Source organism: Scyliorhinus canicula, chromosome 6, assembly GCF_902713615.1.
Source record: "Scyliorhinus canicula chromosome 6, sScyCan1.1, whole genome shotgun sequence".
Classification (NCBI taxonomy): Eukaryota; Metazoa; Chordata; class Chondrichthyes; order Carcharhiniformes; family Scyliorhinidae; genus Scyliorhinus; species Scyliorhinus canicula.
The window spans coordinates 199,188,754-199,216,505 of NC_052151.1; the positions used below are offsets into that span (position 1 = coordinate 199,188,754).

The window sequence follows — 27,752 nt, forward strand, 5'->3', positions numbered from 1 at the left end:
AGTGTGGTGGGAGGGATTTAAGGAGGATATTGAAGCCCCAAGTCTGCATGTAGCTGAAGGCAGGCCCGCCAGTGTTGGAGCGATGGACGTCAGGACTGGGAGGACTGTGCGCGCGAGGCTGGAAGTGGAGGAGTGCAGGGGACCATCTCGCCATGATGCAATATAACTTTCCCTTCCTCGCTTAAACACTCCCTCGTCAGAGGCTGAGAAACCAAAACAAAGGCAGACTGAAGGATTTGCGAGGTGGGGGAGGGAAAGAAACAAGGAGACCATTCGGCCCCTCCAGCCTGTCCGCCAGCAGACGAGCTTGTAACTGATCTTCTCCCTTTCCCGCCAGCTCTACCCACCACATCAATACCCCTCGAGTCTCCAAAAATCTCAACTGCTAGTTTGAAATCTTATTACGGGCCAGGGTTTAGAGAACCCCAAAGTATCTTGGGGTCTAGAAGGTTAGGTACAGAGTAAAGCTCCCTCTACACTGTCCCCTACTCTGGCCCACAACTTTTAATAGATTTTGGTTATGGGGAGCACAAGGGCCCACTTTACAGGTGTGATGCAACAGAGAGCTAAAGTATTTTTAAACAAAAACAATGTTTATTCTATGAATCCAGTTAACATTTTATAAACACACGGTAAACATCTTAGCAACCATCAACTCAAATACTCTCCCCAAAGAATACAGTACTCTATAAGTAACTCTTAATCTTTCCTTGCAGCTTCCTTAAGACAAATACCCTCTTTAAAACAGACATCAGGTTTAAATTCTCTACTGAGAGCAGTTATCACTTTTAAAGTAGCAAGTGATCTGAAGACATTTCTTTCATGCAGAAAGAAATCAGAATTACATCTTGTTTTGCTGGATGCAGTTCCCAATCTGCAAAAACAAAACTCAACACACCCTGTAGCTGCCAGCTCAAAGCGAAAGTAAAACAGACAGCCGAGCTCCACCCACACTCTGACATCACTACAGCTATTTGATAAACACCCATTTCTTAAAGATGCTCTCACATGACAATCTACTCCGAGACTTTGTATCTCTGGCGTGGAGAATCATGAAGATTCACACCCTCTGAGTGAGGGAATTTTAACTTGACTCAATCCAAAATGTCTGCCCCCTCATCCAGAGACTGTGAACCCCTTCAGTTCTGGATTCCCCAGCTGGGGAGGAGGATGGAGGGGAAGAACAGCCTCTGAGAATTTTACACCTTCCAGTGCGATGGACTCATTCTTCAAATCTCTGGGGATATAGACCTAGTTTCCCCAATCCGTCCTCATTCCAGGAATCAGGCCAGTCATCCTTTGCTGCTCTCCCTCTGATATGAGGATATATTGTTTGGGTAAAGGACTTCTGCTCTCCATATCCCTCGGTTAGACCACACTTGGAGCACTGTGCACAGTTCTGGTCACTGTACCCTCGGTTAGACCACACTTGGAGCACTGTGCACAGTTCTGGTCTCCATATCCCTCCGTTAGACCACACTGGGAGCACTGTGCACAGTTCTGGTCACTGTATCCCTCGGTTAGACCACACTTGGAGCACTGTGCACAGTTCTGGTCACTGTATCCCTCGGTTAGACCACACTTGGAGCACTGTGCACAGTTCTGGTCACTGTATCCCTCGGTTAGACTACACTGGGAGCACTGTGCACAGTTCTGGTTTCCATATCCCTCGGTTAGACTACGCTTGGGAGCTCTGTACACAGTTCTGGTTTCCATATCCCTCGGTTAGACTACACTGGGAGCACTGTGCACAGTTCTGGTCTCCATATCCCTCGGTTAGACCACACTGGGAGCACTGTGCACAGTTCTGGTCTCCATATCCCTCGGTTAGACCACACTGGGAGCACTGTGCACAGTTCTGGTCTCCATATCCCTCGGTTAGACCCCACTGGGAGCACTGCGCGCAGTTTGGGACATGATAGAACAGCTACACTGCTCGTGAAAAGCAGCATGCGTGGCCGATAGAAGCTGGGACTCGAATTACCCGGCTCGCAATGCTTTGTGAAATCTGCATCTTGGAGCGAGACAGCTAGTCTTGCTTTAATGTGCAGTTTCCCGGGGCATTGGGTTCTAACCCCTTCACCTCGGAGATCTCGGGCGAGCAGCATTCAGCACTGGTCTCCACGAACTGGTACCAGAACAATTGCATCATGGGAGTATCCCAGGGGATCGGAGGCCCCTGGGTGTATGCCCTTTGGGCAGGGTGGCACCCTGGCAGTGTGGCCTGGGTGCCAGTCTGGCATCCTGCTCTCTGGCTGCACTGAGGAGTTGCGATGGACGGAGTTCCTCGGTGTAGAAAACAGGGCTGTGTGCATCCTCGTCTGCCCGTTCTCCGCTGAAGCCCCCTAACGCTGCCGTTAGATAGCGTTGTGTTTCTCTGTGCAGAGAGTGCCGGGAAACACGCAGCTCAACGCGTTTGCATTGGTACTTTGTTCGCATTGAGTTAAATCTCCCCCTGATCTCCATACCCCTCGGTTGGACCACATGGAGCATTCTGCTCAATGTGTTTAAGGGGAAGCTGGGTAAACACAAGGAGACATGGTATAGAAGGATCTGTTGGTTGGCAGAGATGATGGAGGAGGGTACGGGTTGAAACTGAATGAAATCCACATTCCGGGTGCTGCATCAGATCTTTCTGTATTTGGTTGTGTGATTTGGGATTTCTGGTGGGAAACTCACGTCTCTCTCTCTCCCTCTCTCCTTTCTGTAGCGAGCGAGCAATCTGGAGAACAGTACCTACGACCTCTACACCATTCCCAAGGACTCAGACTCTCAGAATCCTGATGGTGAGCTCGGGGTTGTTATGAGGGGGTTGGCGGGTGTGCAGGATGCCAGGGAGGGTGTTCTACAGACATGTAACTTGACCCGTTTGGACAGATTTCACGTCCCAACCCATCCCTCAGAGGAGAGAAAGTACCTGTGTCGCCCCCACCTTCCTTACATGGGCGCGCAGCTATGCCCCACCCCAGGGTGGGCGAACACCTCTGGGCCCCCGGTGCCTTGGGCGGGCAGGTGCGCGCCTGCTCTCTCTCCCGTCCATTATGTGACTATGCTGTCTCCTCCTCTACAGCTCCCGAAGGCAAGCGATCCTCTGGCCTGACAGCAGTGTGGGTGGCCCGGAACAGATTTGCCGTCTTGGACAGGATGCACTCAGTAAGTTTTCTGCAACAGCAAATGGGGTGGGCATGCTGACAGGAAGGGGTGGGATTGTGGGTAAATCCCAGTGCACTCCTTTTCCCATTGAGACACTGGGGTTACTGAGATGCTACCCAACATTAAAGGAGATTTGCATAAGCCGTTCCTCCGGTTTGTGGGTTTTTTTCCACTGTTCCGTTGTGTTACAACACCCTGGGGTCAATTCCAGTTACCCCGAGTCACAGTACAGGTGAATTAACCAATCATTCTTGGAAAACTATCCAAAGTCTTTGCTGCAGCTATACAAAATCCTACTTAGACCCCACTTGAAGTACTGTGAGCAGTTCTGGGCACCACACTTAAGGATATTTTGGCCTTGGAGGTAGTGCAAAATAGGTTTACAAAAATGATAACTTAACCCCTGTATTCCAGGTAAGAGATTACAGAAATTAGACCTGTTTTCGTGAGAATTTAGAAGGGGTTTAGACTAATATTTAGTCTCCGTGTTTACAAAGGAAATAGATGATGCAGATAAAGTAGTCCAGGAGAAACACGGAGAGATATTGGACGGGATAATCACAAAGAGAGAGGAAGTAATAGAAGGATTGAAACTTTGCTAGTCGATCAGTCACCAGGGCCAGATGGATTGTTTCCAAGGCTACTGAAGGAGGTCAGCGAGAAGATAGCAGATGAAGTGGGCGATAAAGTGGCATTTTAACAGAGGGAAGTGTGAGGTTATGCATTTAGGGAGGTCAAACAGTTATAGGGAGTACGCACTAAATAAGTAAATACATGGGAATACTAAGAGGGGTAGATGAAGTGAGAGATCTTGGCGTGCAGGTACACAGGTCCCTAAAGGCAGCAGTTCGAGTAGACAAGGTTGTTAAGGAAGCGTACGGAATTCTCTCCTTCACTGGCAGAGTATAGAATATAAAAGTAAGGATATAATGTTGGAATTGTATAAATCACTGGTGAGGCCACAGCTGGAGTATTGTGGGCAGTTCTGGCCACCATATTACAGGAAGGAGGTTATTGCTCTGGAGAGAGAGCAGAGGAGGTTTACAAGAATGTTGTCAGGGCTGAAAAGTGTAACTATGAGGAGAGGTTGGGGTTATTTTCCTTTGAACAAAGAGGGCTGAGGGGGTGACTTAATCATGAGGGGAAGTGATGGGGTGGACAGGATAAAATTGTTTCCCTTGGTGGAGAATTCTGGACCCAGGGGGCAGAGATTTAAGATAAGAGGCAGAAGGTGTAGAAGGGACGTGAGGAAGAATCTTTTCAAGCAGAGGGTAGTGGGAGTCGGGAATTCGCTGCCCGAGTTGGTGATGGAGGCAGAGACCCGAAACTCTTTTAAACAGTACCTGGATCTGCACCTTAAGTTCTGTAAGATACAGGGCTATGGACTGGGTGCAGGTGGGGTTAGAAAGGGCATCCGGGGTGTCCTCGGGCTGGCATGGACAAGATGGGCCGATGGCCTCCTCTGCTGTATATTTCTCATAGTTCTCGGGTTAAGAGAATCTGAATGAAGTATTCAAGATATTAACAAGCAAAGACAAAGAAGATAAACTATTTCCACTGGTTGTTGATTCTAAAACGAGATGGCACAGTCTAAACATGAGTGCTAGACCATTCAGGAGAGATGTTAGGAAGCACTTCACTCAAGGGTGGGAGAGGATTGGAACACTCCCACAAACAGCAGCTGAAGCTGGATCAGTTTTTAATTTTAAATCTGAGATGGATATTTTTTTGTTAAGCTGATTAAGATATTAAAGGGTATGGGCCAACGGCAGGTATATGGAGTTAGGCCTCAGATCAGCCAGGATCTCATTGAATGGTGAGACAGGCTCGAGGGGCTGAATGGCCTCCTCCTGTTCCCATGTTCCTTTGGCTGCCCAATAATCATAATCACCAGGTTTGTAGCTTTAAACACAATTACTGTTCACTATGATTTGGCAATGAATTCTGGCCGGACCAGCGACGCCCACATCTCATAAATGAATAAAATAAAAAAATCGAATTCCTAATTCCCGACTTCAACTTGCCCCTCAGACTCCAGCTTGCACTCGGACGCACGCGCGCACTCGGACGCACGCGCGCACACAGATGCACACGGACGCGTGCGCGCAGACGGACACATTCTCCCCGTGTCTGTGTGCATTTCACCCCCACAACTCAAAGATGTGTAGGTTAGCTGGATTGGCCACGCTAAATTGCCCCTTAATTGGAAGAAAAAATAATTGGGCACTCTAAATTTAGTTTTAAAAACCTATTCAAACTTAGCTTTCAGTTTGAGGTTTTACTGTAGATTCATTGAAGTCTCTTTAGTTTCAGAAATGCCGCACAGCCTTTCTGGAGAAGGAGAGACTGGGTCCTTGTCTTTTGTTTGCAGCCTGTAATGGTTTCTCTCTAGAATCATTCATTCAGGTTCTCTGAAGCTTCTGAAATACAGCACTCTCAGCCTTTCTGGAGAAGACGCGAAGGATAAGCAGGTCCCTGTCTTTGTGTGTCTCAGACTCAACTCTGCTTTCCTCAGGTGTCTGGGAACTCTGGCCACTCGGACAGGATCCAATCACTACCTGTTACCGGGCAGGAAACGGCCTTCTGGCCAATTCATTGGCCACCAACCAGCCAATTGCTGGTGGTCTTGCTGTCAAAAGCTGGCATGTTTCTTGGTGGCAGGCGGCGGCCCGCCGTTGACCAGCGGCCTGATCTTCTGATCCCGCCACTGCCATTAAATCCGGCCCACGCCGCTGGGATACCCGCAGCAGGGGTCCACTGTCACCAGGTCTGGAGGATGCCACCCATTTAGTCAGCTCTGCCGTTGTCCACTTTTAAAAAGCACAAAAATAATGACATAGTCCAGCTCATGAATATATATTTTGTCTTTCACGCCTCTGCCGTGACTTCTATCTTGAACATACTGAATGACTAAGCCTCCGCTGCCCTCGGCTGTGGAGAATTCCAACGATTCACCGCCCTCCAAGTGGAGAAATCCCTCCTCTTCTCAGCCCAAAATGGCTGACCCGTCAGCCTGAGATTCGGTCAGTTAGGAATAGCTTACATTGCCAAAGAGCCCAGTGATTGGCATCAACTTTTGCAGTGATGGACAGTAGTGGTGCATTGTCCATCTCTGGGTTGTTCTAGGACCTTTGATCTTGCTCTGGATGGTGGCTGACCTCTAACCCCTGACCGTGGTCTCTTTTGCCCCCACCCACCTGCAGATCCTGATCAAGAATCTAAAGAATGAGATCACAAAGAAGGTCCAGGTGCCAAATTGTGACGAGATTTTCTACGCAGGAACCGGGAACCTCCTCCTGAGGGACCCTGATGCTATCACTCTGTTTGATGTGCAGCAGAAGAGGTAAACAGAGGAGGGGAGTGGGATGGGGGAAGAGAGCGGGATCGTTTCAAAGGTGAGGGGGGCAGGAAGGGTGGATGGAAGATTGGAATGGAAGGAGGGAAGGGGATTGAGACTCTTGACGGGGGGTGAGGGTCGGAGGGGGTGAGAGGATGGGAGCGAGGGTGATAGAGGATGCAAGGTTCGCGGAGTGAGGGTCTGGGTGAAGGAAAGGTTTGAACGGGAGGGGTTGAGGGGGAATGACCCTTGCCCTGACTTTTCTCCCTTCCTCCCTCCAGATCGCTCAGCTCTGTCAAGATTTCCAAGGTTAAGTACGTGGTTTGGTCAAGTGACATGGCTCACGTGGCCCTGCTCTCCAAACATGGTGAGGATGAGACCGGGTGTTTGCCCCCTCCTCGGTATGGGGTGAGGGGGTGGTGGGCATTTACCAATTGCTCGGTGGGGAGTGGATGTCTATTGATCTCTCGGTGGGAGTTAGAGTGGGTGTTATTTCCGACTCTATGGTTTGTTCTCCGTCCCTAACTGTTCCTCCCTTCCTTCTCCCCTTTGCCTCTTCTCTCAGCCATCCTGATCTGCAATCGTAAATTGGAGTCCCTGTGCAGCATCCACGAGAATATCCGAGTAAAGAGTGGTGCCTGGGAGGAGAGCGGAGTCTTCATCTACACCACCAGCAACCACATCAAATACGCCCTGGTCTCGGGGTGAGTTTCCTGTCCTTCCTCGGATGGTGAAGGGAGGCGGCTGTCAGCCTCTTCAGGAAGCCACCCGGGCCCCTGGAGCCTGATCAGTCCGCCCAATCCCGAGGCCAATCTCACTCTCCTTTCTTCCTTGCAGCGACCATGGGATCATTCGAACCCTGGATCTTCCAATCTACGTCACTAGAGTGAAGGGGAATAGCGTTTACTGCTTGGACAGGGAGTGCCGGCCCAGGGTGCTGACCATTGACCCCACCGAGTTCCGCTTCAAACTGGCACTGGTCAATCGCAAGTACGACGAGGTAAGGAGTGTGGGCAGAGGGGCGGTGCCTGCTGTGCGCAGAGCAGAGGTGGGGGTGACAGATCATTCCGTCCATCAAAAGAAAATACATAATAGGGCAAACATCAAAAACACAACGTATAGACAATGTATTTTCTAACACAGCATATAGATTGTCTGACCAGAGGGGAGGCCATATTAGATTTGGTACTTGGTAATGAACCAGGGCAAGTGATAGATTTGTTAGTGGGGGAGCATTTTGGAGATAGTGACCACAATTCTGTGACTTTCACTTTAGTAATGGAGAGGGATAGGTGCGTGCAACAGGACAAGGTTTACAATTGGGGGAAAGGTAAATACGATGCTGCCAGACAAGAACTGAAGTGCATAAGTTGGGAACATAGGCTGTCAGGGAAGGACACAATTGAAATGTGGAACTTGTTCAAGGAACAGATACTACGTGTCCTTGATACGTATGTTCCTGTCAGGCAGGAAAGAGATGGTCGAGTGAGGGAACCATGGTTGATAAGAGAGGTTGAATGTCTTGTTAAGAGGAAGAAGGAGACTTATGTAAGGCTGAGGAAACAAGGTTTAGACAGGGTGCTGGAGGGAAACAAGATAGCCAGGAGGGAACTGAAGAAAGGGATTAGGAGAGCTAAGAGAGGGCATGAAAAATCTTTGGGGGTAGGATCAAGGAAAACCCCAAGGCCTTTTACACATATGTGAGAAATATGAGAATGACTAGAGCGAGTGTAGGTCCAATCAATGACATTAGCGGGAGATTGTGTATTGAGTCTGAAGAGATAGGAGAGGTCTTGAACGAGTACTTTTGTTCAGTATTTACAAATGAGAGGGGCCATATTGTTGAAGAGGACAGTGTGAAACAGACTGGTAAGGTCGAGGAGATACTTGTTAGGAAGGAAGATGTGTTTGGCATTTTGAAAACCTTGAGGATAGACAAGTCCCCCGGGCCTGACGGGATATATCCAAGGATTCTATGGGAAGCAAGAAATGAAATTGCAGAGCTGTTGGCAATGATCTTTTCGTCCTCACTGTCAACAGGTGGTACCAGGGGATTGGAGAGTGGCGAATGTCATGCCCCGTTGAGAAAAGGGAATAGGGATAACCCTGGGAATTACAGGCCAGTTAGTCTTACTTCGGTGGTAGGCAAAGTAATGGAAAGGGTACTGAGGGATAGGATTTCTGAGCATCTGGAAAGACACTGCTTGATTAGGGATAGTCAGCACGGATTTGTGAGGGGTAGGTCTTGCCTTACAAGTCTTATTGAATTCTTTGAGGAGGTGACCAAGCATGCGGATGAAGGTAAAGCAGTGGATGTAGTGTACATGGATTTTAGTAAGGCATTTGATAAGGTTCCCCATGGTAGGCTTATGCAGAAAGTAAGGAGGCATGGGATAGTGGGAAATGTGGCCAGTTGGAAAACAAACTGGCTAACCAATAAAAGTCAGAGTGGTGGTGGATGGCAAATATTCAGCCTGGAGCCCAGTTACCAGTGGCATACAGCAGGGATCAGTTCTGGGTCCTCTGCTGTTTTCTGATTTTCATTAATGACTTGGATGAGGGAGTTGAAGGGTGGGTCAGTAAACTTGCAGACGATACGAAAGTTGGTGGAGTTGTGGATAGTGAGGAGGGCTATTGTCGGCTGCAACGAGAGATAGATAGGATGCGGAGCTGGGCTGAGAAGTTGCAGATGGAGTTTAACCCTGAAAAGTGTGAGGTTGTCCATTTTGGAAGGACAAATATGAATGCGGAATACAGGGTTAATGGTCGGGTTCTTGGCAATGTGGAGGAGCAGAGATATCTTGGGGTCTATGTTCATAGATCTTTGTAAGTTGCCACTCAAGTGGATAGAGCTGTGAAGAAGGCCTATGGTGTGCTGCCGTTCATTAGCAGAGGGATTGAATTTAAGAGCCGTGAGGTGATGATGCAGCTGTACAAAACGTTGGTCAGGCCACATTTGAAGTACTGGGTGCAGTTCTGGTCACCTCATTTTTAGGAAGGATGTGGAAGCTTTGGAAAAGGTGCAAAGGAGATTTACCAGGATGTTGCCTGGAATGGAGAGTAGGTCTTACGAGGAAAGGTTGAGGGTACTAGGCCTTTTCTCATTGGAACGGAGAAGGATGAGGGGCGACTTGATAGAGGTTTATAAGATGATCAGGGGAATAGATAGAGTAGACAGTCAGAGACGTTTTCCCCGGGTGGAACAAACCATTACAAGGGGACATAAATTTAAGGTGAATGGTGGAAGATATAGGGGGGATGTCAGATGTAGGTTCTTTACCCAGAGAGTAGTGGGGGCATGGAATGCACTGCCTGTGGAAGTAGTTGAGTCGGAAACATTAGGGACCTTCAAGCGGCTATTGGATAGGTAAATGGACTATGGTAGAGTAATGGAATGTAGATTAATTTGTTCTGAAGGGCAGCACGGTAGCATTGTGGATAGCACAATTGCTTCACAGCTCCAGGGTCCCAGGTTCGATTCCGGCTTGGGTCACTGTCTGTGCGGAGTCTGCACGTTCTCCCCGTGTCTGCGTGGGTTTCCTCCGGGTGCTCCGGTTTCTTCCCACAGTCCAAAGATGTGCAGGTTAGGCGGATTGGCCATGATAAAGTGCCTTTAGTGTCCAAAATTGCCCTTCGTGTTGGGTGGGGTTACTGGGTTGTGGGGATAGGGGGGAGGTGTTGACTTTGGGTAGGGTGCTCTTTCCAAGAGCAGGTGCAGACTTGATGGGCCTACTGCACTGTAGATTCTATGATAATTGAGGACAAAGGTTCGGCATAACATCGTGGGCCGAAGGGCCTGTTCTGTGCTGTATTTTTCTATGTTCTATGTGGACGTGGGTGAAGCATACGGAGTGTAGTGCTGCACATTCGAGAAGATGCGTGGAGGGATCAGGTCCGTCCAGAGAGGGTCATTTAGAGTCTGCAAACACCGAGGAAGAAGCTGTTTTTGAGTCTCTGCCATGTTCTCAGACTACTGTATCTCCTGCCCAATGGAAGAGTGAGTAAAGGATAGTGTTAGTGTTATGATAATTTTTAAGTGTTTCACCCCCACAACCCGAAGATGTGCAGGGTAGGTGGATTGGCCACGCTAAATTGCCCCTTAATTGGGAAAAAATAAATCAATTTATTTAAGAAAAGAATTAAGTTTTGAGAGATGAGTACTGTTATAGGAGGTGGAGGAAGAGGAAGAGGATCTGTGTGAGAGATTGCAGACAGTCGCCATGCTCCAGTGCCATCTTGCGGTGTTGATGTCAGCCTACTTGCATCAGGGAGGGGGAGGGCTGGGGAGGGGGAGAGAGGGTCGGGGGATTGTTATTGTTGTTGTTATCCCAGGGCGCACAGATCTCTCTGCCTCAGCATTCTGCAGCCGCCCTCTATTTCAATAATATTCTGCTTTTCAACTCTCCCTGGCAAAGTGGACATCCTCACATCAGGATTCATTTATATACATCTTTCTCTCTCCATCCCTCACCCTCCATTCCCAACTCTCACTTCCTCCCCCCTCAACTTGCCCTGCCCCCTCACATCTCTCCACGCGACCTCTCCGTGCCCCCCCTCTCCCCCTCCCCGGGCCCCCCTCTCCCCCTCCCCGGGCCCCCCTCTCCCCCTCCCCGGGCCCCCCTCTCCCTCTCCCCGGGCCCCCCTCTTCCCCTCCCCGGCCCTTCCCTCTCCCCCTCCCCGGCCCTTCCCTCTCCCCCTCCCCGGCCCTTCCCTCTCCCCCTCCCCGGCCCTTCCCTCTCCCCCTCCCCGGCCCTTCCCTCTCCCCCTCCCCGGCCCTTCCCTCTCCCCCTCCCCGGCCCTTCCCTCTCCCCCTCCCCGGCCCTTCCCTCTCCCCCTCCCCGGCCCTTCCCTCTCCCCCCTCCCCGGCCCTTCCCCCTCCCCCTCCCCGGCCCTTCCCCCTCCCCCTCCCCGGCCCTTCCCCCTCCCCCTCCCCGGCCCTTCCCCCTCCCCCTCCCCGGCCCTTCCCCCTCCCCCTCCCCGGCCCTTCCCCCTCCCCCTCCCCGGCCCTTCCCCTCCCCCTCCCCGGCCCTTCCCTCTCCCCCTCCCCGGCCCTTCCCTCTCCCCCTCCCCGGCCCTTCCCTCTCCCCTCCCCGGCCCTTCCTCTCCCCCTCCCCGGCCCTTCCCTCTCCCCCTCCCCGGCCCTTCCCCCTCCCCCTCCCCGGCCCTTCCCTCTCCCCTCCCCGGCCCTTCCCTCTCCCCCTCCCCGGCCCTTCCCTCTTCCCCCTCCCCGGCCCTTCCCTCTTCCCCTCCCCGGCCCTTCCCTCTTCCCCCTCCCCGGCCCTTCCCTCTTCCCCCTCCCCGGCCCTTCCCTCTCCCCCTCCCCGGCCCTTCCCTCTCCCCCTCCCCGGCCCTTCCCTCTCCCCCTCCCCGGCCCTTCCCTCTCCCCCTCCCCGGCCCTTCCCTCTGCTCTGACAGGTGCTGCACATGGTGCGAAACGCGAAACTGGTGGGTCAGTCGATCATTGCGTACCTTCAGAAGAAAGGCTACCCAGAGGTTGCCCTGCACTTTGTCAAAGATGAGAAGACTCGTTTCAGCCTGGCCCTGGAATGTGGCAACACCGAGGTGAGATGGCAAACCCCCTTACCTCTTCTCTTCCCCCCGCCCCTCCCCTTGCAGGGCATCGGTCGACTGGCGGAATGAGCAGACAAATGGGCAACATGATTTTGTAGCGAAACTGTGAAACAATTTTGACAGAAGGGATAGTGGGGGAGGCAATAAAGACTTAATAGTGCAATTTGGAAGAGTGTAGGCAGGAAGAGAGTGGGGGCGGATGTGTGAATGTCTCTGAAGATGGCGGGACAGACGGAGCGATTAACGGAGCAGATGGGATCTTTGCCTTTCCTAAATTGCTGGATTTTGTGCAAAAGCAGGGAAGGTTCTACTGAACTTCAAGCTGTGTTTCAGCTTCCAATGAGAGGGGCCCACCTAGTCCTGGTCGCCATGGTTTCAAAAGGTTGTTGAGGATAAAATGAGGGGGTGGGAAGGGAGATTCACCAGGAAGGTTCTGTGGGGGGGGAGAAGGGGTTTAACAGCAAGGTTTGGAGAAGTTGGGGTGTTCTCCTCCGAACAATGGAGATCAAGGGGGAGAATTGATCGAGCTGTACTGGACCAGTAAACCAGAGGCTCCGGCCCATGCTTGAGGAACACTGCTTTGAATCCTACTGATTACACAATAGCACAGTGGTTAGCACTGTCACTTCACAGCTCCAGGGTCCCAGGTTCAATTCCCAGCTTGGGTCACTATCTCTGCACGTTCTCCCTGCGTCTGCGTGGGTTTCCTCCGGGTGCTCAGGTTTCCTCTCATAAGTCCCGAAAGACGTGCTGGCAGGAAATTTTGACTTTCTGAATTCTCCCTCCGTGTACCCGAACAGGTATGTGGCGACTAGGGGATTTTCACAGTAACTTCATTACAGTTAATGTAAGCCTACTTGTGACAATAAAATATTATTATTAAATTTAAAATTCAGTCAATAAAATCCGTAATATAAAGTTGGTCTCCGTCACGTTGACCATGAAACTGTCCTTGATTGTCGTAGAAACTCATCTAGTTCACTAATCCGCTGCCCTTGCCCGACCTGCAGCCCATGTGACTCCAAGCCCACACATCCAGGTGCTGAAAACCAGGATTAACACTTTATTTTAACCAATTTTAAAAATAAATTTAGAGTACCCAATTCTTTTCCCAATTAAGGGCCAATTTAGCGTGGGCCAATCCACCCACCCTGCACATCTTTGGGTTGTGGGGGCGAAACCCAGGCAGACACGGGGAGAATGTGCAAACTCCACACGGACAGTGACCCAGAGCCAGGATCGAACCTGGGACCTTGGCACCATAATGGGATTAAAATTAGAAGCTATTTTTTTCCTTTTCTGTATTTTGGCCAGCACAGACATGATGTGCCAAATGGCCTCCACCTGCACTGTAACCTTCCTCTGCTTCTGTGCTCTCTAAAGTGGGCGAGCAACACAGATCTGGTAATGGGCAGCATGTTAGGGCCTCGGCAGCGATGCCTACATTTCAAAAATAATAATTTAGAGGATGAGGGCGTCGCTGGCCAATTTATTGCCAATACCTTTTCTAAAATAAATTTAGAGTACCCAATTCATTTTTTTCCAATTAAGGGGCAATTTAGCATGTCCAATCCAATACATCTTTGGGTTGTGGGGGGGAGAATGTGCAAACTCTACACTGACAGTGACCCAGAGCCGGGATTGAACCTGGGACCTCAGCGCCGTGAGGCTGCAGTGCTAACCACTGCACCACCGTGCTGCCTATTGCCCATACCTAATTGCCCCTTAAAGATGCTGGTGAACTGCAGTCCCTTTGGTGAAGGTACATCCACAGTGCTGTCAGGGAGGGAGTTCCAGGATGTTGCCCCAGTGACAATGAAGGAACGGTCGATATATTTCCAAGTCAGGATGATCAATGACTTGGAGGGGAACCAGGTATCTGCTGCTCTTGTCCTTCTAGATGGTGGTGGAAGGTGTTGCCTGAGGAGATTTGGCAAGTTCCTGCAGTGCATCTAGTAGATGGTGCACACGGCTGCTCCTGTGCATCAGTAGTGGAGGGTTTGAATGTTTGTGGAAGGGGAGCAATCAAGCGGGGCTGCTTTGTCCTAGATGGTGTTGAGCTTCTTGTGTTGTTGGAGCTGCGCACATCCAGGCAAGTGGGGAGTCTTCCATTACACTCCTGACTTGTGCCTTGTAGATGGTGGACAGGCTTTGGGGGGAGTCAGGAGGTGAGTTACGCGTTGCAGGATTCCCAGCCTCTGACCTGCCCTGGTAGCCGCAGGATTAATGTGGCTGGTCCAGTTCAGTTTGTGGTCAATGGTAACTCGCGTGATGTTGGAAGTGGGTGGTTTCAGTGATGGCAATGCCATTGAATATCATGGGTGATGGTATGATTTTCTCTTATTGGAGATGGTCATTGCCTGGCACTTGTGTGGCGTGAATGTAACTTGCCACTTGTCATCTCCCCCTGCAGATCGCGCTGGAGGCTGCCAAGGTCCTGGACAATAAGAGCTGCTGGGAGAAGCTAGGGGAGCTAGCCCTTCTTCAGGGAAACCACCAGATCGTGGAAATGTGTTACCAACGCACCAAGAACTTCGACAAGCTCTCCTTTCTGTATCTCATCACAGGAAATCTGGAGAAACTCCGGAAGATGATGAAGATAGGTTAGAGGGAGGGGGACGGAGGGTGATGGGGCGGAGGCTGGGGGGTGGGGGGGGGGGGGGGGGGGAGAGTGCGCGAGGGTGCTGGGGAGAGTGCGCGAGGGTGCTGGGGGGAGTGCGCGAGGGTGCTGGGGGGAGTGCGCGAGGGTGCTGGGGGGAGTGCGCAAGGGTGCTGGGGGGAGTGCGAAGAGGTGGGGTGGGGAGTGAGCGAGGGTGCTGGGGGGAGTGCGGAGTGCGAAGAGGTGGGGTGGGGAGTGAGCGAGGGTGCTGGGGGGAGTGCGGAGTGCGAGGAGGGGGGAGTGCGAAGGCGGGGGGAGGTTTGTTGGGTTTTAAGGGGTGGGACATTGTTGATCAACAAGCTGATGGATCACTGGCCTCTCTCCCTCTCTGACCCCCCCACCCCAATCTCTCGGACACCCCCCTCTTTCTCTTTGTCTCTCTTTCTCATCCCCTCCCTCTCTGACTGTTCCCCCTCTCTCGCTCTGAAAACCCGCCCCCCTTTCTCTCTCTCTGACACTCTCTCTGTCTGTCTGTCTCTCCCTCTCCCTCTCCCTCCCTCTCCCTCCCTCTCCCTCCCTCTCCCTCCCTCTCCCTCCCTCTCCCTCCCTCTCCCTCCCTCTCCCTCCCTCTCCCTCCCTCTCCCTCCCTCTCCCTCCCTCTCCCTCCCTCTCCCTCCCTCTCCCTCCCTCTCCCTCCCTCTCCCTCCCTCTCCCTCCCTCTCCCTCCCTCTCCCTCCCTCTCCCTCCCTCTCCCTCCCTCTCCCTCCCTCTCCCTCCCTCTCCTCTCTCTCCCTCTCTCTCTCTCTTCTCTCTCTCTCTCTCTCTCTCTCTCTCTCTCTCTCTCTCTCCCTGACGCCCCACTCTTTCTCTCTCCCTGACCCCACCCCTCCCTCCCTCCCGCCCCCCCTCTCTCTCTCTCTCTCTCTCTCTCATTCTCTCTGATGCCCCTCTCTTTCTCTCTCACTCCCCTTCCCTCTTTGACTGTCCCCCTCGCTCACTCTGAACACTCCCCCTCTCTCTCACTCCCTGGATATTGCCCCCTTTCTCTCTCTAGCCGAGATCCGGAAGGACATGAGTGGACACTATCAGAACGCTCTCTATCTCGGGGATGTGCTGGAGAGGGTCCGAATTCTGAAAAACTGCGGACAGAGTAAGCCAAAAACACAACTGTTGGCGTGCGAATAACTGCCTGTGGGAACGGGCGAGTGACTGACTGCCTGTGGGAACGGGCAAGTGACTGCCTGTGGGAACGGGCGAATAACTGCCTGTGGGAACGGGCGAGTGACTGACTGCCTGTGGGAACGGGCGAGTGACTGCCTGTGGGAACGGGCGAGTGACTGCCTGTGGGAACGGGCGAGTGACTGCCTGTGGGAACGGGCGAGTGACTGCCTGTGGGAACGGGCGAGTGACTGCCTGTGGGAACGGGCGAGTGACTGACTGCCTGTGGGAACGGGCGAGTGACTGACTGCCTGTGGGAACGGGCGAGTGACTGCCTGTGGGAACAGGCGAGTGACTGCCTGTGGGAACGGGCGAGTGACTGACTGCCTGTGGGAACGGGCGAGTGACTGACTGCCTGTGGGAACGGGCGAGTGACTGCCTGCCTGTGGGAACGGGCGAGTGACTGCCTGCCTGTGGGAACGGGCGAGTGACTGACTGCCTGTGGGAACGGGCGAGTGGCTGCCTGCCTTGGGAACGGCGAGTGACTGACTGCCTGTGGGACGGCGATTGACTGACTGCCTGTGGGAACGGGCCGAGTGACTGCCTGTGGGAACGGGCGAGTGCTGCCTGTGGGAACGGGCGAGTGACTGCTGATGCCTGTGGGACCGGGCGAGTGGACTGACTGCCTGTGGGAACGGGCCGAGTGACTGACTGCCTGTGGGGAAACGGGCGAGTTACCTGCCTGTCTGTGGGAACGGGCGAGTTGACTGACTGCCTGTGGGACGGGCGAGTGGCTGCCTGCCTGTGGGAACGGTCGAGTGACTGACTGCCTGGGGGAACGGGCGAGTGACTGCCTGTGGGAACGGGCGAGTGACGTGCCCTGGGGAACGGAGCCGAGTGACTGCCTGTGGGAACGGGCCGAGTGACTGCCTGTGGGAACGGGCGAATAACTGCCTGCCTTGGGAAACTGGCGAGTGACTGATTGGCTGTAGGGAACGGCTAGTGACTGAATTGCATGTGGGAACGGGCGAGTGACTGACTGCCTGTGGGAACGGGCGAGTGACTGACTGCCTGTGGGAACGGGCGAGTGACTGCCTGTGGGAACGGGCGAGTGACTGCCTGTGGGAACGGGCGAGTGACTGCCTGTGGGAACGGGCGAGTGACTGCCTGTGGGAACGGGCGAGTGACTGCCTGTGGGAACGGGCGAATAACTGCCTGCCTGTGGGAACGGGCGAGTGACTGACTGCCTGTGGGAACGGGCGAGTGACTGATTGCCTGTGGGAACGGGCGAGTGACTGCCTGTGGGAACGGGCGAGTGACTGCCTGCCTGTGGGAACGGGCGAGTGACTGCCTGCCTGTGCGAACGGGCGAGTGACTGCCTGCCTGTGGGAACGGGCGAGTGACTGACTGCCTGTGGGAACGGGCGAGTGACTGCCTGCCTGTGGGAACGGGCGAGTGACTGACTGCCTGTGGGAACGGGCGAGTGACTGACTGCCTGTGGGAACGGGCGAGTGACTGCCTACCTGTGGGAACGGGCGAGTGGACTGCCTGCCTGGGGAACTGGGCGAGTGGATGCTGTCTGTGGAACGGGCGAGTGACTGCCTGTCTGGGGAAAGGGCGAGTGACTGCTGCCTGTTGGGGAACGGCGCGAAGTGACTGCCTGCCTGTGGGAACGGGCGAGTGACTGCCTGTGGGAAAGGGCGAGTGACTGCTGTGGGAACGGGCGGCGAGTGGACTGCCTGCTGTGGGAACGGGCGAGTGACTGCCTGCTGTGGAACGGGCGAGTGACTGCCTGCCTGTGGGAACGGGCGAGTGACTGATGCCTGTGGGAACGGGCGAGTGACTGCTGTGGGAACGGGCGAGTGACTGCCTGTGTGGGACGGGCGAGTGACTGCCTTGGGAACGTGCGAGTGGACTGACTGCGTGTGGGAACGGGCGAGTGACGACTCCTGTGGAACGTGCGAGTGAGTGACTGCTGTGGGAACGGGCGAGTGACGACTGTGGGAACGGGCGAGTGACCTGCCCTGGCCTGTGGGAACGGGCGAGTGACTGCCTGTCTGTGGGAACGGGCGAGTGACTGCCTGTCTGTGGGAACGGGCGAGTGACTGACTGCCTGTGGGAACGGGCGAGTGACTGACTGCCTGTGGGAACGGGCGAGTGACTGACTGCCTGTGGGAACGGGCGAGTGACTGACTGCCTGTGGGAACGGGCGAGTGACTGACTGCCTGTGGGAACGGGCGAGTGACTGACTGCCTGTGGGAACGGGCGAGTGACTGACTGCCTTTGGGAACGGGCGAGTGACTGACTGCCTGTGGGAACGGGCGAGTGGACTGCCTGCCTGTGGGAACGGGCGAGTGACTGCCTGCCTGTGGGAACGGGCGAGTGACTGCCTGCCTGTGGGAACGGGCGAGTGACTGCCTGTCTGTGGGAACGGGCGAGTGGCTGCCTGTCCTGGGGGAACGGGCGAGTGCTGCCTGCCTGTGGGAACGGGCGAGTGGACTGCCTGTGGGAACGGGCGAGTGACTGCCTGTGGGAACGGGCGAGTGACTGCCTGTGGGAACGGGCGAATAACTGCCTGTGGGAACGGGCGAGTGACTGACTGCCTGTGGGAACGGGCGAGTGACTGCCTGTGGGAACGGGCGAGTGACTGCCTGTGGGAACGGGCGAGTGACTGCCTGTGGGAACGGGCGAGTGACTGCCTGTGGGAACAGGCGAGTGACTGCCTGTGGGAACGGGCGAGTGACTGACTGCCTGTGGGAACGGGCGAGTGACTGCCTGTGGGAACGGCGGTGACTGCCTGTGGGAACAGGCGAGTGACTGCCTGTGGGAACGGGCGAGTGACTGACTGCCTGTGGGAACGGGCGAGTGACTGACTGCCTGTGGGAACGGGCGAGTGACTGACTGCCTGTGGGAACGGGCGAGTGACTGCCTGCCTGTGGGAACGGGCGAGTGACTGACGGCCTGTGGGAACGGGCGAGTGGCTGCCTGCCTGTGGGAACGGGCGAGTGACTGACTGCCTGTGGGAACGGGCGAGTGACTGACTGCCTGTGGGAACGGGCGAGTGACTGCCTGTGGGAACGGGCGAGTGACTGCCTGTGGGAACGGGCGAGTGACTGACTGCCTGTGGGAACGGGCGAGTGACTGACTGCCTGTGGGAACGGGCGAGTGACTGACTGCCTGTGGGAACGGGCGAGTGACTGCCTGTCTGTGGGAACGGGCGAGTGACTGACTGCCTGTGGGAACGGGCGAGTGGCTGCCTGCCTGTGGGAACGGGCGAGTGACTGACTGCCTGTGGGAACGGGCGAGTGACTGCCTGTGGGAACGGGCGAGTGACTGCCTGTGGGAACGGGCGAGTGACTGCCTGTGGGAACGGGCGAGTGACTGCCTGTGGGAACGGGCGAATAACTGCCTGCCTGTGGGAACGGGCGAGTGACTGATTGCCTGTGGGAACGGGCGAGTGACTGATTGCCTGTGGGAACGGGCGAGTGACTGACTGCCTGTGGGAACGGGCGAGTGACTGACTGCCTGTGGGAACGGGCGAGTGACTGCCTGTGGGAACGGGCGAGTGACTGCCTGTGGGAACGGGCGAGTGACTGCCTGTGGGAACGGGCGAGTGACTGCCTGTCTGTGGGAACGGGCGAGTGACTGCCTGTGGGAACGGGCGAGTGACTGACTGCCTGTGGGAACGGGCGAGTGACTGACTGCCTGTGGGAACGGGCGAGTGACTGACTGCCTGTGGGAACGGGCGAGTGACTGACTGCCTGTGGGAACGGGCGAGTGACTGCCTGCCTGTGGGAACGGGCGAGTGACTGCCTGTGGGAACGGGCGAGTGACTGCCTGCCTGTGGGAACGGGCGAGTGACTGACTGCCTGTGGGAACGGGCGAGTGACTGCCTGCCTGTGGGAACGGGCGAGTGACTGCCTGCCTGTGGGAACGGGCGAGTGACTGCCTGCCTGTGGGAACGGGCGAGTGACTGCCTGCCTGTGGGAACGGGCGAGTGACTGCCTGCCTGTGGGAACGGGCGAGTGACTGCCTGCCTGTGGGAACGGGCGAGTGACTGCCTGTCTGTGGGAACGGGCGAGTGACTGCCTGCCTGTGGGAACGGGCGAGTGACTGCCTGCCTGTGGGAACGGGCGAGTGGCTGCCTGCCTGTGGGAAAGGGCGAGTGACTGCCTGTGGGAACGGGCGAGTGACTGCCTGTGGGAACGGGCGAGTGACTGCCTGCCTGTGGGAACGGGCGAGTGACTGCCTGCCTGTGGGAACGGGCGAGTGACTGACTGCCTGTGGGAACGGGCGAGTGACTGCCTGTGGGAACGGGCGAGTGACTGCCTGTCTGTGGGAGCGGGCGAGTGACTGCCTGCGGGAACGGGCGAGTGACTGACTGCGTGTGGGAACGGGCGAGTGACTGACTGCCTGTGGGAACGGGCGAGTGACTGACTGCCTGTGGGAACGGGCGAGTGACTGACTGCCTGTGGGAACGGGCGAGTGACTGCCTGCCTGTGGGAACGGGCGAGTGACTGCCTGCCTGTGGGAACGGGCGAGTGACTGCCTGTCTGTGGGAACGGGCGAGTGACTGACTGCCTGTGGGAACGGGCGAGTGACTGACTGCCTGTGGGAACGGGCGAGTGACTGACTGCCTGTGGGAACGGGCGAGTGACTGACTGCCTGTGGGAACGGGTGAGTGACTGACTGCCTGTGGGAACGGGCTAGTGACTGACTGCCTGTGGGAACGGGCGAGTGACTGACTGCCTGTGGGAACGGGCGAGTGACTGACTGCCTGTGGGAACGGGCGGGTGGCTGCCTGCCTGTGGGAACGGGCGAGTGACTGCCTGCCTGTGGGAACGGGCGAGTGACTGCCTGCCTGTGGGAACGGGCGAGTGACTGCCTGTCTGTGGGAACGGGCGAGTGGCTGCCTGTCTGGGGGAACGGGCGAGTGGCTGCCTGCCTGTGGGAACGGGCGAGTGGACTGCCTGTGGGAACGGGCGAGTGACTGCCTGTGGGAACGGGCGAGTGACTGCCTGCCTGTGGGAACGGGCGAGTGACTGACTGCCTGTGGGAACGGGCGAGTGACTGCCTGTCTGTGGGAACGGGCGAGTGACTGCCTGCGGGAACGGGCGAGTGACTGCCTGTCTGTGGGAACGGGCGAGTGACTGCCTGTGGGAACGGGCGAGTGACTGACTGCCTGTGGGAACGGGCGAGTGACTGACTGCCTGTGGGAACGGGCGAGTGACTGACTGCCTGTGGGAACGGGCGAGTGACTGCCTGTGGGAACGGGCGGGTGACTGCCTGTGGGAACGGGCGAGTGACTGACTGCCTGTGGGAACGGGCGAGTGACTGACTGCCTGTGGGAACGGGCGAGTGACTGACTGCCTGTGGGAACGGGCGAGTGACTGCCTGTGGGAACGGGCGAGTGACTGACTGCCTGTGGGAACGGGCGGGTGACTGCCTGTCTGTGGGAACGGGCGAGTGACTGCCTGCCTGTGGGAACGGGCGAGTGACTGCCTGCCTGTGGGAACGGGCGAGTGACTGCCTGCCTGTGGGAACGGGCGAGTGACTGACTGCCTGTGGGAACGGGCGAGTGACTGACTGCCTGTGGGAACGGGCGAGTGACTGCCTGCCTGTGGGAACGGGCGAGTGACTGACTGCCTGTGGGAACGGGCGAGTGACTGACTGTCTGTGGGAACGGGCGAGTGACTGACTGTCTGTGGGAACGGGCGAGTGACTGACTGTCTGTGGGAACGGGCGAGTGACTGACTGTCTGTGGGAACGGGCGAGTGACTGACTGCCTGTGGGAACGGGCGAGTGACTGACTGCCTGTGGGAACGGGCGAGTGACTGCCTGTGGGAACGGGCGAGTGACTGACTGCCCTGAAGGACTGCATGCAAGTCCGTGCCCTTGTGTGGGAGAGTGCGTCTTTGTGGTACCCTTAGTTGCTTTCTCTCAACATGTTGCTCCTTGCAGAATCCTTGGCCTACCTCACAGCAGCGACCCATGGCCTGGATGAGGAAGCTGAGGCTCTGAAAGCGACCTTTGATCCTGAAAAGGAGACGGTGAGTGGAAACCCCTCTTACCTTTGTTATTTTCCTTGCCCCCATTTGATTGTGACCATTGAGCTTGCGCTCTCTGCCCTTCGCTCCTAGGTACCAGATATTGACCCTGATGCCAAGCTCCTACAGCCACCACCTCCCATCATGCCTCTGGATACGAACTGGCCACTTCTGACTGTCACTAAAGGCTACTTCGAAGGAAGTATTGCGCCGAAGGGTAAGTGTCGAAGGTGGATGGGGAACTGGCGGTGTGCACTGAGGGAGCGCTGCTTTGTCAGAGGATCAGTGCTGAGGGAGTGCTGCACTGTCAGAGGGTCAGTACTGAGGGAGTGCTGCACTGTCAGAGGGTCAGTACTAAGGGAGTGCTGCGCTGTCAGAGAATCAGTACTGAGGGAGCGCTGCCCTGTCAGAGGGTCAGTACTGAGGGAGTGCTGCCCTGTCAGAGGGTCAGTACTGAGGGAGTGCTGCCCTGTCAGAGGGTCAGTACTGAGGGAGTGCTGCACTGTCAGAGGGTCAGTACTGAGGGAGTGCTGCATTGTCACAGGGTCAGTACTGAGGGAGTGCTGCATTGTCACAGGGTCAGTACTGAGGGAGTGCTGCACTGTCACAGGGTCAGTACTGAGGGAGTGCTGCCAGTGTGTCGTCACTGAGGGAGCACAAGAAAGGGTCACTAGTCTGGTTACTGGGATAGAAACAGAAAAAATAAGCAAGAGGAGGCCATTCTGCCCTTCGAGCCTGCTCCGCCATTCATTATGATCATGACTGATCTAGTTCAATCCCTGATCCTGCCTTGTCTCCCCATATCCCTTTGATCTCTTTAGCCCCAAGAACTATATTTAATTCCTCCTTGAAATTCACAACATTTTGCCTCAACTACTTTCTGTAGTGGCAAATTCCACAGATTCACCACTCTGGGTGAAAAAATTGCTCCTCACCTTAGTTGTAAAAGGTTTATCCCTCTTCCTCAAACTCTGACCCCAGTTCTGGACCCCGCCCCCCACCACCACCATCGGAACATTTATTCTGAATCTGCCCTGTCTAATTCTGTCAGAATTATTTAAGTTTCTATGAAATCCCCTCTCTGATGAATATGATCCTAACCAACTAACTTAGTCTCTCCTCATATGACAGTCCCGCCATCCCAGGAATCAGCCTGGTAAACCTTTGCTGCATTCCCTCCATTGCAAGAACATCCTTCCTCAGATAAGGACACCAAAACTCCACACAATACTTCAGGTGTGGCTCACCAATGCCCGATACACTTGCAGTGAAACATCTCTATTCCTATACTCATCCTCTCGCTATGAAGGCCAACCTTGCCACCTTTACTGCCCGTTGCACATGCGCGCTAACTTTCAACGACTGATGCACAAAGGCACCAAGGTCTCGCTGAGTATCCACCTCTCAATTTACACCCGTTCAAATAATAATCTGCCTTCCTATTTTTGCTACCAAAGTGGATAACCTGACATTTATCCACATTATACTGAATCTGCCCACTCACTCTGTCCAAATCCCACTGAAACTTCTCTGCATCCTCCTCACAGCTCACCCTCCTACCCAACTTTGTATCATCTGCAAATTTGGAGATAATACATTTATCTTCCAAATCATTAATGTGAACAGTTGGGGATCTAGCACAGATCGCTGTGGTACCTCACTAGTCACTGCCTGCCAACCGGGAAAAGACCCATTTATTCCAACATTTAGCTTCCTGTCTGCTAACCAGCTTTCTATCCATCTCAAAACATTCCCCATAATCCTGTGTGCTTTAACTTTACATATTGATCTGCTGTGCAAGACCATGTCGAAATCCTTCTGCAAGTTTAAATGAACCACAGCCACCGCTTTTCCCTGGTCAACTCGACTAGTTACATCTTCAAAGAATTCTAGTGGAATTGTCAAGCATGATCCTTTTGTTAATTCATGCTGACTTTGATTATACCACTGCTTTCCAAATGCTGTGCTATGAAATCCTTGATAATGGACTCCAGCAACTTCCCGACTACCGACGTTAGGTTCATTGGTCTGTTTTCCCTCTAACTACCTTTTTGAATAGCGAGGTTATATTATTTACCCTCCAATCTCCAACGAATTTTGGAAAACGAGCACCAATGGACCTACTATTTCCAGGGCTGCTAAAGTACTCTGGGATGAAGATTATCAGATCTTGGAGATTTATCCAACTTCAATCCCATTAATTTCCCCAAAACCATTTCTTTACTAGTACTAATTTCCTTTACCTCCTCACTAAACCTTGTGTTTCTTCGAACTACCGGTACATTATTTTCCTTTGTGAAGACGGAAGCAAAGTATGTATTTAGTTCCTCAGCCATTTCTTTGTTCCCTGTTACGAATTCCCCTGTTTTTGACTGTAAGGGGCTGACATTAGGTTTTAATCAATCTTCTTTTTTTTATATACTTATAGAAACTTTTACCGTCAGTTTTTATGTTCCACTCTAGTTTACTTTCAAATTGTATTTCCCCCTTCTCAATCAATCCCTTGGTCCGCCTTTGCTGAATTTTAAACTGTTCCCAATCCTCAGGTCTCCTGCTTTTCTTCGCAAATGTGTATGCCTTTTGAATCTACTACTATCTCTTGTAAGCCACGGTTTGGCCACAGTTCCCTTTCTACTCTTGCACCAAATAGGAATAAACAACTTTAGGCGTTCACCTATTGGCTCCTGGAATACCTGCCATTGCCTGTCCGCTGTCCTTCCTTTCAATAATGTTTCCCTGTCCGCCATAGCCAGCTTGTGTCTCATTCCATCACAGTTACCGTTACTGATGAGCGGAGTTGTCCTGTTGAGGGGAGATTGTGTAGATTGTCTCTCTACTGTCTGACGATTAGAGGAATCAGAGCTTTTTAAAAAACATATTTCATTTTTTTAAATTTAGAATCCCAATTTTTTTTTCCAATGAAGGGGCAATTTAGTGTGGCCAATCCACCTACCCTGCACATCTTTGGGTTGTGGGGGTGAGACCCACGTATCACGGGAGATTGTGCAAACTCCACACGGACCGTGACCCAGAGCTGGGATTCGAACCTGGGTCCTCGGTGCCATGAGGCAGCAGTGCCGCCCACTGTGCCAGCCTGCTGCCCACTGTGCCAGCCTGCCGGGGGTAGGGGCAGAGGGTTGATGAGTAGGTCACGGTCTCAGAATAAGGGGGTAGCCAGGGGCTGGTTTAGCACAGGGCTAAATCGCTGGTTTTGAAAGCAGAACAGGGCAGGCCAGCAGCACGGTTCAATTCCCGTACCAGCCTCCCCGAACAGACGCCGGAATGTGACGACTAGGGACTTTTCACAGTAACTTCATTTGAAGCCTCCTTGTGACAATATGCAATTTTATTTTCATTTCATTTTGAACTGAGATGAGTAAAAATGTCTACTCATGGTGGGTGGGGAGTGCGGGCGGGGTGGGGGGGGGGGGCGGCACTGTGGTGAACACTGCTGCCTCACGGTGCCAGGGACACAGGCTCAATTCCTGTCTTGTCTGTGTGGAATTTGCATGTTCTCCCTGTGTCTGTGTGGGTTTCCTCCGATTTCCTCCCGCAGTCCATAGATATGTAGGTTAGGTAGCTTTAAGTTCCTGCGGGGTCACCATAACCAACAGTCTGTCCTGGTCCACTCACGTTGATGCAACAGTCAAGAAAGCCCAACAGTGTCTCTACTTCCTACGGAAGCTAAAGAAATTTGGCACATCTGCATCGACTCTCACAAACTTCTACAGATGTGCGATAGAGAGCATCCTATCCGGCTGCATCACAGTTTGGTATGGCAACTGCTCGCTCCAAGATTGCAAGAAACTGCAGAGTGTGGTGAACTCAGCCCAACACATCACACAAGCTTGCCACCCCCACATTGATTCTGTATACACTTCCTGCTGCCTCAGGAAGGCAGACAGCATGATCAGAGACCCCTCCCACCCAGGCATTGCCTTCTTCCAGACCCTTCCATCAGGCAGAAGTTACAGAAGTCTGAAGACCCGCACATCCAGACATGGTAACAGCTTCTTCCCCACAGCTACAAGACTCCTCAACGACTCCCCCTCGGACTGATCTGTTCCCTGTAAAAACACGATTCAAGATGCCCTAAGCTGCTCTTGTTCATGTATTTGCTTTGTTTGCCCCCTTGTTCTGCACAGTAACCAATCATTGTTTTGCCAATGTACCATTTGTCAATGTTCTCTGTTGATTATGCTGTGTACGTTCCTCGGCCACAGAAAAACACTGTACTTCGGTACCATGTGACAATAAATCAAATCAAGGTAGATTGGCCAGGGATATGCAGGTTAAGTGGGGCTACGGGGTTGCAGGGTGGGAGTTAGGTTAGCGTGTGCTGTTAGAGAGACAGTGTAGACTCGATGGACCAAATGGCCTCCTACACTGTGGGAATTCTATGATTCTGAATCCTGGGGATTCCCTCTCAGAGAGTCTGTGATTCTGGCTGGGGGGTGCTCAGTCACTGATCAGATTCCAGAGGGAGATTCTGGCACTGAGGGGAATCGAGAGGCTAGGAGGACCGGATGGGGAAGTGGAGAGGAGGTGGGAGATCAGCCACAGGCTGATCAAGTGGCCGCGAGTGCTCGAGGGGCTGTCTGCACTCCTCTGTTCCATTGATTGATGTTTGTCTCTTGCTCATTGCCCGCAGGTAAAGGTGGGCAGTTAGCCGTTGACCCAGCCGTGGAGAATGCCGGAGCGGATGGCTGGGGTGAGGACGCTGAACTGCTTTTGGATGAAGGTGAGGGAGCGACTGGAAATGTCCACTTGTTGTTACGCGAGCCGGGACATTTAAATGTAATCAGAGCACCACTCCATCCCCCATCTCCTTGGATGTTTCTCCCTGTCTAGCGTTTCTTCCATTCCCCCTTTCTGGAAGTTATTGAATCTGATTCCACCGCCCTTTCAGACAGCACCTTCCAGATCACAATAGCTCTCTGTGTAAAAACACTGGGTTACAGGGATAGGGTGGGGGCCTGCAAATCTCCCTATCTCTGTAACCTCCTCCAGCCCCCTACAACCCTCCCTATCTCTGTATCCTCCTCCAGCACCTACAACCCTCGCTATCTCTGTAACCTCCTCAGCCCCCTACAACCCTCCCTATCTCTGTAACCGCCCTCCAGCCCCTACAACCCTCCCTATCTCTGTAACCTCCTCCAGCCCCTACAACCCTCCCTATCTCTGTAACCTCCTCCAGCCCCTACAATCCTCCCTATCTCTGTAACCTCCTCCAGCCCCCTACAACCCTCCCTATCTCTGTAACCTCCTCCAGCCCCTACAATCCTCCCTATCTCTGTAACCTCCTCCAGCCCCTACAACCCTCCCTATCTCTGTAACCTCCTCCAGCCCCCTACAACCCTCCCTATCTCTGTAACCTCCTCCAGCCCCAACAACCCTCCCTATCTCTGTAACCTCCTCCAGCCCTGACAACCCTCCCTATCTCTGTAACCTCTTCCAGCCCCAACGACCCTCCCTATCTCTGTAACCTTCTCCAGCCCCTACAACCCTCCCTATCTCTGTACCTCCTCCAGCCCCCTACAACCCTCCCTATCTCTGTAACCACCTCCAGCCCCTCCTATCTCTGTAACCTCCTCCAGCCCCCTACAACCCTCCCTATCTCTGTAACCTCCTCCAGCCCCTTCAACCCTTCCTATCTCTGTAACCTCCTCCAGTCCCTACAACGCTCCCTATCTCTGTAAACTCCTCCAGCCCCCTTGCCCCCTCCCTATCTCTGTAACTTCCTCCACCCAATAGAATCCCTGTAGCTAAGATTTTTTTCCAAAATATTTTAGTTATAATTTTTAGCAATTTAAAGTACAATATAAACAGTCTCCATCTGCGGTAAAACCCTCCACTGACCCTCTCACTGTAAACGTGACCTTCTCGA

The 27,752-nt window shown here is 54.0% G+C and overlaps 1 protein-coding gene across 1 annotated transcript in view; it reads left to right on the forward strand.

Annotated features, from left to right (window-relative positions):
• copa (COPI coat complex subunit alpha) overlaps positions 1-27,752 on the forward strand; it is a 69,347-nt gene that overhangs the window by 30,982 nt on the left and 10,613 nt on the right. The window contains exons 14-26 of the mRNA XM_038801076.1: positions 2,711-2,786; positions 3,071-3,153; positions 6,357-6,496; positions 6,772-6,857; positions 7,056-7,194; positions 7,328-7,490; positions 11,906-12,052; positions 14,475-14,664; positions 15,715-15,810; positions 21,780-21,868; positions 21,959-22,082; positions 26,517-26,715; positions 27,671-27,706. Coding sequence (XP_038657004.1) covers positions 2,711-2,786; positions 3,071-3,153; positions 6,357-6,496; positions 6,772-6,857; positions 7,056-7,194; positions 7,328-7,490; positions 11,906-12,052; positions 14,475-14,664; positions 15,715-15,810; positions 21,780-21,868; positions 21,959-22,082; positions 26,517-26,715; positions 27,671-27,706 — 1,568 coding nt within the window. The remainder of the gene's footprint in view (positions 1-2,710; positions 2,787-3,070; positions 3,154-6,356; positions 6,497-6,771; positions 6,858-7,055; positions 7,195-7,327; positions 7,491-11,905; positions 12,053-14,474; positions 14,665-15,714; positions 15,811-21,779; positions 21,869-21,958; positions 22,083-26,516; positions 26,716-27,670; positions 27,707-27,752) is intronic.